The 14,159-nt window shown below is 43.1% G+C and overlaps 1 protein-coding gene across 3 annotated transcripts in view; it reads left to right on the top strand.

Moving 5' to 3' along the window:
* Positions 1-14,159, top strand: part of PDSS2 (decaprenyl diphosphate synthase subunit 2) — a 96,459-nt gene that overhangs the window by 21,035 nt on the left and 61,265 nt on the right. For all 3 annotated transcript variants that reach the window (XM_081942306.1, XM_081942305.1, XM_081942304.1), the window contains exon 2: positions 5,399-5,533. In XM_081942306.1, the coding sequence (XP_081798432.1) occupies positions 5,399-5,533 (135 nt within the window). The remainder of the gene's footprint in view (positions 1-5,398; positions 5,534-14,159) is intronic.

The following is a 14,159-nucleotide window of genomic DNA, read 5'->3' as shown; positions in this document are numbered from 1 at the left end:
TCTTTTTGTATCTTTTTTGTATTTCAAGTTTTTTAAAAAAAGGTCCGATTCTTGAATGAGTTAGAAAAACACCGACAGTAATGAAAGAGAATTTTAGTCCATAGGTTACAAAGAGTAATAAAAGAAAAAAAATAGAAGAAAACTTAATCCATTCATTTTAAAAAGCTTGCATAAATTCCATCCGTGAACATAGCATTTAAAAAGTAAATAACCCACTGTCCAAAACCATTCCAAACTTAATTCCGCCGCTTATTTCTTCTGTTCTCCAATTTAAATTAATTTTAAGTTTTTTATAGGCAGTCTCTTTTAAAATGGTAAAAAATCTTCACCAGCTGGAAACACTTTCTGTTTCCGTATCCTTCCATTTTGGAGCCGCCCCGACTTCATCAGCCTAGTGGCTGGATTTTTTGTCGCAGGCTTGAAGAACTTCTCTTGGATCCAATTTAAATTAATTTTAAGTTTTTTATAGGCAGTCTCTTTTAAAATGGTAAAAAATCCTCACCAGTTGGAAACACTTTCTGTTTCCGTATCCTTCCATTTTGGAGCCGCCCCGACTTCATCAGCCTAGTGGCTGCATTTTTTGTCGCAGGCTTGAAGAACTTGTCTTGGATCGATCAGGGACTTTGCGATGTCCCTGAGATCAGCAAGACATATTCTTCCTGTTCACCATCTCTGAGGGATGGTTTAAGTCCAATTGGACCACCCAGCGGCAAAAGTAGGCTGCGGTCTCGGAGCATCGAGACCTCACGTCTGTATTGTCGTGACGTTGGCTCCTCCCCGGGTTCCTGACAGTTCTTGTGTGTGCATTTGTATCTGGTACAAATAATCTCAACCCAATCATGATTTCTCAGTCTTCCTTTTTTCTTTAATCCACTTGCTCTTCCATCATATTTTTTTCAGCTTCTAGTTTATTCTTTCTAATCAATTTATATCAGGGCATTTCTTTCAGACTGTTCACTCACTGTTTTCAGTCCACAGTCATTCAGCATCCATTAATTCTTGATCCTTTCTTGTCATGTTTTTTGATGCACCTACTTTGTTTCCATGTTTAACTTATTTTTTATGTTACCACTGACTCTTGACTCTGTACTGCCCTTTTTGTTAGATATGAGACAATCTACACAGAGCTATTTTCACATTTTTTCAATATTCATTCTTTATAACAGACCATGTACTTACTTGTGTTATTCTACCAGCAGTTGTGTGCCGTAAAATTTCTTAATATTTAATGAACATTCCACTAAGGCACAGAAATTCATTTATACCCAATATATTTTTAGACATATGTTATAGGTAATTTGCAATTATTCACTTTATTTTTCTTGTCACATGCAACACAGATTTAATGTATTCTGTAAATGCTGCCATTAAAATTACATTTTAAAGTGTGGACGTGAATTGTTAATCATGTTTCAACTTCTTCCTTGAATTCTTTTAAACATTTTAAAAAGTATGTGTTTAGTCTTTGCACTATACATTGATTTGTCTGATGATCTATAGATACGATTGCTAAAATGTAATTGTTGAATGGCCTTTGTGTAAATTATCCTCCAAAGTTTGTCCCTCTTTTTGCCAAAAACGTTTCAATGAATAGAAACCACTGGAATTATAGGTTTATGTCTTATATCTACTGAGAAGAGAACTAGCTGAACATTGGAAATTTAAGTACTGTATGCAGAGCTTTTGTAAGAATGCTTATGTTTGCTTGATTTATTCTCTTAAACAGATGGACAGTAGTAGGAGGTGTAATTCTTTTAGCATAAAAAATATTATCCAGTGTTACTGTTTGGGTGGGTGGTGCGAGTCTTTGTATCAGCACACTTCAATAGCATGCTTGTTTCTAAGCTGGGCTTTCCCTCTTCATAGCAAGTCAAGAACATTAAAAGAGTTCTTCATTTACATAGAAATTTGTTAATTTTAAAACTTATTTTTCTCACAAGAATAGCATGGAGAAAATTGTGTTTCCCTCCTATTGTTTAGTAGCTCTGGAAACCTGGATTTGCAGTGGAGAATTATACAGGTCTAATTCAATTTTAGCTTGAAGGCATAGTGTTTAATAATAATTAGATGGGCAAACTAGAATAAGCTACTTCATAATCTTGTGAGTTTATATTTACACTTGTGGTAATATTTTGCCCAAGGTTTTAGGAAGGAATCTGACTCTGATGTTAAGTTGTGTGTGTGCATGCGCCCGGTTCCACTTGTGCTGCTTCCAGCCGCTATTTCCCCTAGAGGAACCTGTCTTCTGCTACATATCCATCAAGAATAATTGCACCATCTGGAAGACTTTTATGTACCTGTGACATGGGTTGAATATCTCTAGGGATATGGATTCAGGTAGAATGTGAATATGACCCCTGAAGCCATTTCAAGTGATTGCGGTAGCTTCTGATTACTAAAGGAGGATTACTGTAGGGTTTATTTGTTTCAAATCTCTTGCAATTAACTTTAGCAAAGACTGACTCCATGTCTTTAATGTAAGTCTGTTTATAACTTTGAATGGTTAGAAAATAAGTTTCTTAGCTCACAATTTGGAAAGGAAATATAAATAATCTTAGACAACACTAGATGGTTTAGAATCATATGCATGGGTATTATATGAATTTCTGCCTCTGTCCTTGCTTAATACCATAGTCGCCACTATTTCTCTACATGGAGTTGCTATGAATTAGCAATGTTCTCACAAAAACGGAAGTATTTCAGAGATTGCTTCACTGTCTCTATATTCTATTTTTATGTATTTTCTGTCATATGGTAATTGACTTCATTTACATTTTCATTCAATCTCAATGAAGATGGATGTGTAGACAGAACTTTTCTTCTAACTTTAGAATTTTGAGCATCTAGTTTGAATAGTGATTTCATTTAAATCAGTTGTACAACTTGCAAAATACCTTCAGGGTTAGCTGCTTAACTATACAATCTCTAATGCTATAGTACAGGGGTGGCGAACAAGTTCGACAAAAAGAGCCAAAATTTTAAACTGTGAGAGTCAGAGAGCCACACCACGCCCTCCCTTTCGGCGCTAAACCCGGAAGTACGGTCTTGCCCCGCCCCTGGCGACGCAACGACGCTTGCCTGCGCTCCACCAGCTCGGCTGGGAACAGAGACGTTTCCTCAGCGGAGCGGAGCGCCTGAAAGGGACGCAGGTTCAGCCTGCCAGGCTGCCACCGCTCCACTGAAGACATTGCTGAGCAGAGAAACGTCTCCGTTCCCAGCCGAGCTGGTGGAGCGCAGGCAAGCGTCGTCGCGTCGCCAGGGGCGGGACAAGACCGTACTTCCGGGTTTAGCGCCGAAAGGGAGCGCGCGATCCGGGTTTAGCGCCGAAAGGGACAAAATCCAAACTTGGCAAAGAGCCACAGTATACAAAATAATGATAAGAGGCAAAGAGCCGCATTCATTTTGGCCGGGAGCCGCATGCGGCTCAAGAGCCGCGTGTTCGCCACCCCTGCCATAGTATATTAATTTTATTTGAATTTTTATACCCTTCCATATATGCTAAATAAAATGAACCTTCCTCTTGAACATAATGCCTCCAATACATGAACTGTTGCTTTAGTAGTTTTGTAACAGTGAGAAATACAAAATACAAATACAATGAATCAGTGATCAAATATATAGCAAGAAGTTTGTCTAATAAACAGGATGAAATGTAGGAAATACATGTTGATTTTTCCAGAATCACATTTTATTCAGTTTTCTTTTTTTAGTTTAAAGACAACTAAGTCAGCTGCATCTGGCTAGTTTAAAATTGTTATTTCAAAAAAAATTAAAAGATTTCCAAAGTTCCTATCGTGTTCTTGGCAACAATTAAAATAATTTGTCATTGCCTTTTTGAATTTTTGTTTGGTTTTTCAATCTAGCTCATAACCCTGAGACTCCCTGTTGGTCTCCATGACTGATCCTGGTTAGATTTTGCTAATTTATTATAGTATTCAAGCATCATAGTTCTCAGAAAGAAATTGGTTTTGCATAGCTCCTTAAGAACTCAACCCCAGATTTTTAGTACTCTCTGAATATATACTTAGGTAGTATAATTCCAATAAAGCCCTGAGATTCAATCTTGTGTCATTTTAACTTTCTACAAAGGCCTCTGGCGTATATGGAGGGACAAGAAACATTCTTGGAAGTAACAATTCAGCTTGAGGCTGGCACTTAACTTTGGCACACCAGTTTTCAATTTAGTTATTTTTTAATTGAAAGAATCTTTAAAAATTAAAGTATTACTTGGAATAAAGAGAGGTTTCTGTTGACACATTGTTGGCCAAGTTTTAAAGCTCTGAATTCCAGAATGTTCAGCTAGAATGGCCAATAGACAAAGTAATTGGGAATTCTGTGACTAGTAGTAGTTTTGGCAATCTAGAGATCTCAGAATGGGAAACATTGAGAAAAGTAGCTTGAAGTATGGTTTAAAGTATCTTTACATGATCAAAAATTATCGTTATTTAGCATATTCAAAATAACCTCAGTATTTAAATGGTTATTCAAATTGGATTTACAGGTAGTCCACAACTTACAATGGCAATGGGGCCCAAAATTTCCATTGCTAAGCAAGAGAGTTGTTAAGTGACTTGCGCCATTTTACAACATTTTTGCCATAGTTATTACCGTATTTTTCAGAGCATAAGATGCAACTCCCCCCCCCTAAAAGAGCATGGAAATTTTGGTGCGACTTATACACCATTTTTGGCCTCCCAAAGCACCACCACCCACATCCAATTTTTGTGACAAACGGGCCATTTTTCCTCCCCCCAGCCCCCAGAAGCACTCTGCAAGCTTTAGCAGGATTGGAGGAAGGCAAAAATGTCTCCGTTTTTGCGAAAAACAGGTGAAAAATGGGCCGTTTTTCACAAAAACCGAGGCGTTTTTCCCTTCCCCCAGCCCCCAGAAGCACTCTGCCTGCTTCAGGAAGGCTGGGGGAAGGTAAAAATGCCCCCATTTTTAGCAAAAATTCTTATAGTCCAAAAAATATAGTAAGTGAATTACTTCAGCTGTTAAGTGAATCTTGTGACTGTTAAGTGGTTGTCAGGAACCATCTGGGAAGGTTACAAATATTGATCTTAAGACCCTGGGACAGTGCAGCTGTCATAAATACATACCAGTTGTCAAGTGCCCGAATTTTGATCACGTGGCCATGGGAATGTTGCCACAGTTGTAAGTGTGAAAAATGGTCATAGCAAGTAACTTTTTTCAGTGCTGTTGTAACTTTGAATGGTCACTAAATGAATGGATGTAAGTCGAGGACTCCCTGTGTAACTCATTGAAGCACCTATTTGGGAATATTATATGAACAATGAGTGCTTGCTGTTCTGTGAAGCTAACACATTTGACAAAAGATCAATTTAGGAGAATTCTATAGTGTATTTGGACTTATGTGATTCTTTTTCCTCTTTTCTAGGGGCTTTGTGTCTGACACCAGGAACAATTTGCAGATGAGAGGTCTGGTGGTTTTACTTGTGTCTAAGGCTGCTGGCCCCAATTTGTCAAAAGAAGACTCCATTCAGAATGACATTGTCAGTGGGATATATTCTAGGCAAGTATTTGGATAATCCAAAGGTACATATAAATGGCCATCTTTATGTCAATATATATTTACTTTAGATGGGTGGATAGATCGATAGAGTGATGAATAAGAATCAGCAGTGTTCTATTTTAAAGATTTCTACAGCATGGAAAAATTATTTTCAGTGTTTATGTAAATTATATATTGTTTGGGCTTTATAACCCTCTCTTAGAAAACATATTATAGTTGCAATGAAAAATATATTCACAGAACTATTCCTGGGGTTGCAGGAAACAGTTTTTAAAACGTATTATTAACCCTATCTTGTTTCATCCCAACAACCTTGTGAAATAGATTGGGCCAATAATTGGATTCCTCCACTAACCACTACAATACCCTTGCCTATCTTAATTACCTGTGCAATTACACAATTACTTAACCTGGATATTTGCTATATGTGGCTATCTGTGAATACTTTCTTTAAAAGTCAGTGATGATACATGGAAACTAAGTCCCTTCCTTATATACCCTGAAACCAGGCATACATGTTATATTTCATGTTTATCATGAAACTATTTTTTTTTAACATTCTGATTATCCTGAAAATTGTTTTATTATAAATGCTGGAAAGCAACAAAAAGCTTAGCTGTTAAAAATGGCCATCATTCTTTTGAAATGGAAGTCAAATTCAAGCAACAATAGATTTTGCTTTTCATTTTTCTTATTTCTCTCATAAAAGAGGGGAGAAGTACATCTGAAAAGGACTGATAATTTGAAGAACATCATGTGAATGTTGACTTGTCTAAAAATTGCTACATTTTTATCACACTACTTTTGTTCTAAATACTTAATTCGTGAACATTCCAGGAGAAATGTTAGGTGAATTATTGGTCAGTGGTTGGATGATTGAAGTTGACTACTTTTTCAAAATCCATGAACTGTCTCTAATACCCTTTATTGCTATTTACCAAAGTAATGAGTGTGAAATCTCATGTAGTTGTTTCAGTGATTAGTAAGCTAGGGGTCATGATTCAGGGCAGTCACACATTACTTTCCCTGATTTTTGTTAATGAAAGCAGCGATAGGATGATGCTGTCTAAATAAAAAAGAGCATGGGGAATGGACAGAGACTTTTTTACTTGACTGATTTTTCTATTCAAAATGCATGGGTCATCACTTTTCTTTTAGAAATAAAGTTGTAGAAATGTATTAGCTTTATTTTAAAAAATTGCTTTATTAATACATTCATGATATTTTCAGTTTAAAAGAAAGCCGAAATCTTAGGCTATTGCTATCCAAAAGATCTTCATAAGCCTAGATCAGAGGTGTCAAATCCACGACCCTCGGGCCACAATGATCATGTGCTGGCCACGCCCACCACCTTTTTAGAAAAAGGGGGAATTGCAATACGTCACATGATGACATTGTGTCATCACGAGTTTGACACCCCAGCCTAGGTGATCTGACTTGATATTTCATGCTTGAATCTCATATTTCTCCAACGTTGGTGGAGACAGTGTTCATGCATGGGTTAACTCAGTCAGTAACCAATAGAACTGAGTCTCCAAAGTGATGTCATCGCCTCAGAGGAATGTCCTCCCGCTTTTTTAGACTCAATTCGATCCGAAGTGCCTGTGCTAACTGCTTTCTCCTCAACCTTTGTAGATATTATAATTACCTTTAATTGGATATTTTTCAAAATGTCATCTAAATTACATCCAAATTGGGAAGAATTAAGGGATAGCTCCTCAGAGCTAAGTCTCTCAATTAGCTCCCGGGCTTCTTGGAGAGATTCACCAGGGCTTCTTCGAGGCTTTTGCCTCCTGATCTTACTGGCAATTTCAGAGGCTCTTCTGCAGACAGTGCTTCATAGCAACGGCCGTTGGAGGCTCCGCTCAGTGCTGCTGAGCCTCCGGGCCTTTTTCCTCTTGCCACCAAGCCCGCAGCCACCTTCAAGCGCTGCCAGCAGCCACCAGCAGATGCAAAGGAGCCGCCAGCAGCAGCCGCCACCAGAAAGCTCCGCCTCCGCCTCTCTGCGCTCCCGCCTCCACCAGATTGCCGCTGCTGCTCTCCTCAGCCTCCGCAGACTTTCCGCAGGGCCTTCGATGCCCTCCCTAGTTCTGTGGCCTCAGCTACCTTGTGGCGCCCGGCCCATAGGCTCTGTAGCCTCAGCGACCATTTTGTTTTGGCACGAAGATATCCTGCGGCCATTTTGGGCACTTCAAGGAGTCGTGAGTACAGACCATGGCCTCATCTCCTGCCCCTGAGCTACAAGTGCCTCTATCCACCAACAAGACCCCTTCTGGGACCCACAAATGCAGGCCTGCCCCAGAAGCCTCCCCCATGGAGCCCTCTCCCAAGGCCCCCAGGGGGTCCCATAGGGGTGCAGCCAAGCCACAGGCAAAGGACAGTGCCACCCAGGTTCCTCCCAGCAAGGCCAAGGCCAAGACCAACCACACTGAATCCCATCTATTTCAGGCCCAGAGGCCTACTCAGCCTAGTCCTCCTCCAGACCTATCCTCTGATTCGGAGGATGACCTCTTCCCTGCTGCATCCATTGTTAAGGATGTAACCCTAGTCTTGGCTTGGCAATGTATAATAAGCCATGATTGTAACAAATGTATCTGTTACTTTAAATGCTAGATAGATGTAATTGGATAATAATTGCTTTAAACAGCCATAAAAGGAGGAAGGAACTGTTACGGACCCCCCCCCCCCCCCAATGGTTACTGATGTCCCTGATTGTTCCTGACTGTTCCTGACTGTTACTGATGAGCTTTGTATTGGAGAGAAGACCGTGTATTGGATGGTGGCTAGTCTGTAACTAAGTTACCTGTCTACATGGTGAATTGTGAGTTGAGCAACTATAACTTCAACGAGGTGTAAAATAGATTGTATATATTTCAAGACTGCTTCTAGTCTGTTTGGAGACTATTTATCCTATTTTTGTTACGCAAGTAAAGCTATTCTTTGTTTTACCTTTGGTGGCTCTGAATGACTATTCAACGGCTTATTCGTTACTACATTCCGCTGCTGAACTCTAGTCTCCTAACGGGGATAGACTTAACCTCCATCATTCAACCTGAAGATGCCAGGGGCTCAGGTGATCTCGCCTGCAGTGGGGATGAATCTGAGGGTGACAGGAGCATCACTCCGGATGAGGAGCCCCTCTACCAGGAGGAGATTTCCCCTCCTCCCCGCCGCCGCCGCCCCTCTTACTCACCTGGTATGGCAGACATGATATCTGAGGCCATTGAAGGTGGCATAGCAGCTGCCCTTAAACATAGGTCTTCTAACCACTCTACTCCACGCAGGCCTGCTTCTTCTTCTTCTGGTTTCAGACGCAGGGATGGTGATCTCTCGGCTTCTTCATCACATGAGCTCCCTTTGGTCACCCTTTGGTTTTTGGAGAAGAGGAACATCCGGCAAGAGATTCAGGTCTCTTGGAAGACGAGGGTCTTCCCACCTGACCCACCTGCATTTGTTGGTTTGTTCAAACTGTCTTTCGCTCTCTCCTCTTTAAGGCCAAGAGGATCACTGGCATCCTTTCCCCTAAGGCACCTCAAGGAACGGAAGCGGACAAGGCGGACACTACTGACCCCCTCTTCATCCAGCCTAAGGTGGAGAAGGAGGTGATTCCATCTCCCAGACTCTTCATGGACATGGTCCAGAACCAGTGGGCCTCACCAGGTACAGGTCTCCTCCCCAATATCTTGGACAAGCGTCTTTATAACGTGGGACCAGAACTCACCAAGACTTTAGAAGTACCTTCTATCGACTTACCTATAATTGGTCTTTCTTCTCCTAACGCAGCCTCAGCAGCTCCTGAGGAGGCTCTTCGCCCCGAAGACAAGAGAATAGAACAAACACAGGTCAAGAGTCACCAGGCCTCGGCTTGGGCCATTAGGGTGGGTACCTCTGCTTTGTTCTTTAGTCACTCTGCTCTCTTATGGCTAAGGCAACTCCAAGCGAGGCTCCCGGTCAATGATTCTAGGGCTCGCAGGGATATTAACAAAATAAAGGCGGCCCTAGAATACACTGCAGATGCTTCCTTTGATGTGGCCCGTTTTGCGTCCAAGGCCATAGCATCCTCTATCTCCACCCGTTGCCTGTTTTGGCTAAAGCAGTGGCAGGCGGAAGCCCGTGCCAAGTGGAGGCTAGCCTCCTATCCCTATTTTTCCTCCCTTTGGGGCCCCATTAGATCCTCTATTGGTAGAGTCCAAGGATAAGCAGAAGGTCTTGCAGCCGGCCACTAAAAAACAAGAGGGCCGCAGTCAATCCTTTTATCGCAGGCAGCCCTTTCGGGGGCAGGATGGGGGTTCCTCCAGCTCCCATTCGCAACGTCAGGCTCCCCCTAGGCAGGTCCCTTCCTTTTCCAACAGGTCAGGCAGAAACAACCAGAGATTCCAGCCCAGAAAATCATTCAGGGATAATACCAACCGATCCTACAAGAGTCAGAAGTGACTGCCTGGAGGATCTCCCCATAGGGGCACGTCTGTCGACCTTTGCGGATGGTTGGGATGACATCACCAATGACTCGTGGGTCAGGTCCACGATCAGATTATGCCTTTTCTTAAACTTGCGCTCCAGCCCTCCGAATCACTTTGTCCCGTGCCCCATATCCAGGGGCCCTCGAAAGAGGCTCCTAGTAGAGCAGGCCATCCATCATCTGCTCCTCATTCGGGCCATTCAACCTGTGCTTGCAGGCCAGGTGGGCCGGGGGTTCTACTCTTGTCTCTTTATCGTGCTGAAGTCTTCGGGAGGCTGGAGAGAAATCCTCGATCTCAAATTCTTAAATCGATTCATCAGGTACAGCAGATTCAAAATGCACTCTCTCCTGTCAATCCTAGAGAGTGTGCGCAAACACGATCTCCTCACATCAGTGAACCTCACGGAGGCTTACCTCCATGTACCCATTCACAAGCAACACAGACGGTTCCTTTGCTTTGTCTATGCGGTCTGTCACTTTCAGTATTGGGCCCTCCCCTTCGGGCTATCATCAGCTCCTAGGGTCTTCACCAAGCTCCTGTCAGTCATAGCAGCCCACTTACGTGCAAGACCCATTTGGATCTTTTACTACCTGGACGACATCCTCCTGTTGTCCAGGTCACGCAACCAGGCCCTGCGGGATCTTCAAGACACCTTGCAGGTGCTGCAGGAGGTGAGATTTCCCATCAATTAGGAGAAAAGCCACCTTGTTCCCACTTCTCGTCTAGTGCACTTGGGAGCTCTCATCGACTCTGCTCAGGGGAAAGTCTCCTTGTCTTGACTTAGCCTTCGAGGTACGGAGGAGACAGCAGGCCCCTCTTCTCCAGTGGTCTCAACTGCTGGGGAAGATAGTCTCTTGCTTCTCCATTGTACCTTGGGCATGGCTTCACAGCCGCTGCCTCCAGTGGTTTCTTCTGCCATTCCAGAAGACCAATAGCAGCTGTTCCCCAGTGAAGGTCAGGTTGACCCCAGAGGTCCTTCACTCTTTGGACTGGTGGATCTCCCCGGCCATCTCTTCATTAAGGGCGCGTCTAATCTCTGTCCTCCTGTCATTCACTGCTTCCCCTCGTGGGGTCTAACCAAAGTCCTTGACTTTCTCACTGGACCACCCTTCGAGCCTCTCAGGTTGGCCTTCCTGCATCACCTCACATTGAAAACAACCTTTCTGGTGGCTATCACGTCTGCACAACGGGCTCAGAATTGGCAGCCCTTTCCATGCTCCGACTTGTGTACTTTTCACTCAGACCGCGTGGTCCTTCGACTGGATCCCACCTTTGTTCCAAAGGTCAATTCGGCCTTTCACCGGTCTCTAGATCTCACTCTACTGAACTTTTGCCCTAATCTCTCTCACAGTCTCAAACGCAAATGGCATAGGTTAGACGTAAGATGTGCTCTTAAGATCTATATTGCCAAGACGCCCGTCTTTAGGCACACCAAACCACTCTTTGTGTCTTTCCATCCCACAAACAAGGGTCTAAAGGCTTCTCCATCTATGGTTGGACGCTGGATCCGGTCAACCATAACCAGAGCTTACCTGGCGAATCACCTCATGCCTCCATCCAACATCACAGTGCATTCCACACGCAGCGCGGCTATATCAGCAGCGTGGATATGGCAGGCCTCAGTGGAAGAGATCTGCAAGGCGGCCACCTGGGCGACCCCCAATTCCTTTATCTGCCATTATAAGATGGACAGATACGCATCGGCGGATGTGGCATTTGGACGGCGGGTGCTTCAACAGGTCCTTCCCTCTACAAGCTCCTAGTCTACTCTCATTCCCACCCGGGGACACGCCCAGCTTTGGTACGTCCCATGCATGACCGCTGTCTCCACCAACGTTGGAGAATGGGCCGTTGGTTCTTGATACGCCCCTTCTCGAGGCAGGTGGAGACAGCGGTCATTCCCACCCGTTGATTCCTGGCCTAGTCCCGGAGGTAGTTCTGGAGCTAGGCTGGGGTTTCGGAGGATTGAAAGCAGTCGACTAACGCACAGCAGTCTACTTATCTCCTTCGTCACAAAAGCGGGAGGACACTCCTCTGAGGCGATGACATCACTTTGGTAGACTCAGTTCTATTGGTTACTGTCTGAATTAACCCGTGCATGACCGCTGTCTCCACCTGCATCAAGAAGGGGCGTATCAGGTAAGAACCAACGCCCCAATCTCAGTATGGAAGGAAAAGTGAGTAGTGTTTATTATTGTGAGTACAATTACAACAGTTCATTAAGTGACCATTCAAAGTTTCAATGGCCCTGGAAAAAGTGACTTATGACCATTTTTCACAGTTCAAACCTTTGCAGCATCCCCATGATCACACGATCAAAATTCAGATGCTTGGTAACTAGTTCATACTTATGACTGTTGCTGTGTCCCATATGACACAGGGGCCATATGATCACCTATTGCAAGCAAAGCAAAGTCAATGGAGAAGCCAAATTCACTTAACAACCAGGTTGCTAACTTATCAACTGCGATGGTTCGCTTAACAACTGTGGCCAAAAAGGTCATAAAATGGAGCAAAGCCCACTTAATAAATTCTCACTTAACAAAATAAATTTTGGGCTTAATTGTGGTTGTAAGTCAAGGACTACTGGTACTTGTATCAAATTTCTAAATCTATCTAGTAAAGGCTCTTTCAGTGTGAAATTAATTTCAGAAATAAGTATCTGTAATGGTTTCATAAAATCTTCTCAACATCTTAATTTTGATCTTGTGACCATGGGGATGTCACAGCAGTTGTAAGTATGAAAGAGAATCATAAGTCACTTTTTTCAGTGCCGTTGTAACTTCAAACAGTCACTAAATTATGATTGTAAATCAAGAACTATTATTACTCCCATTTCCTCTGAAATTAAACTTGAGATTCCCCAGAAATGTTCACTGAAATGCTCTGTAGCTAGGATTCAACTTGGATGAAGAACAGTGTTTCTATCATCAGCTATTAATAGAATTTTGTATAATTTTTGGTTATGTATTTGAAGCCTGATTGTAGTGCCATAATAGCTGTTAGTTGACATTCATTTATTTCGTACGTTAGGAATTCATATTTTTGGCTCATTAATAGTTCTGGGGTTTGGAAAATGAGGGTTGTATGTAGTTTGTGAAAGTACGCATGATTTTCAGTAGAACTGAATAACTATAAAGAAATTGCTTCAATTCTGAAGACCAAGATTTTAGAGAAAGTTGAATTGTAAGACTCAGCTGCATATTGTATAGTAATATATCATATTTGTAGGGTTGTTAATTGGTCTTTGACTTTTAGGTTTGTTAATGACAGGCTATAGCAATGGATTCTAACCTCTGCTGTTCTATATTAGGACTCACTCACACATTGTTTTGTGCACTTTTGTTGGCCTATTCCGGGTGTTCAACTGACTCTTTCATCCCTCTGCTGCGGCTCCCTGTCACGGCAGAGGGATGAAAGAGCTGTCACCCTGTTGGAGCGGTGGCAATGGCCGGAGTCTCAGTGTAGAGCAAAGCACCCCTGCACTTGATGAAAGAGCATTCCGCCTTTGTCATGGTGTATTTGCTGTTGCTGCCTCCATGGCCTGCCTGCTGCTCTCACAGTGTCTTGCGCAGCATAGTGAAATTTAGCGTGCTTCACAAAGTGGGAGATGGGGTCCCCTCCTTCTGGAACCCATTACGACGTGGAGCATCACTGTTGCCTCTTGGATGTCAGTTGCTTTTCTTAAAGAGCCGCTGGTGTTGTGATGCCCTGCCTCTCCACTGGGCAGTTGGTGGTTTGCCTCTCAACCAACCAGCTGATCGTCGGTGAGCTGCTCCTGGGCTCGTCAGCCCCAGACATCACATTCCTACCACCCAGCACCAGTTCAGGGGTTCCTTTCTCCCTCAGGGACAAAGAGAGAGAGAGAGAGAGAGAGAGAGAGGAGAGAGAGAGAGAGAGAGAGAGAGAGAGAGAGAGAGAGAGAGAGAGAGAGAGAGAGAGAGAGAGAGAGAGAGAGACAGACAGACAGTGAGAAAGAGAAAAGGGAGGGGGAGGAGAGAAAGGGAGAAGAAAGAGAGAGGGAGAGAAAGAGAGAGAGAGATACAGAGAGAGAAAGACACAGAGAAAGAGGGAGTAGAGAGGGAGGGAAAGAGATAAAGACAGATCGAGCGAGGGAGGGAGGAAAAGAGAAAGAAAGAGAGAGAGATGAGGGAAAGAGAGAGGGA

Source organism: Natrix helvetica (assembly GCF_964273705.1).
Source record: "Natrix helvetica genome assembly, chromosome: 2".
In the NCBI taxonomy this organism is placed as follows: Eukaryota; Metazoa; Chordata; class Lepidosauria; order Squamata; family Natricidae; genus Natrix; species Natrix helvetica.
Note: the sequence above shows the minus strand (reverse complement) of the source record. Positions and strands in the feature narration are given on the sequence as shown.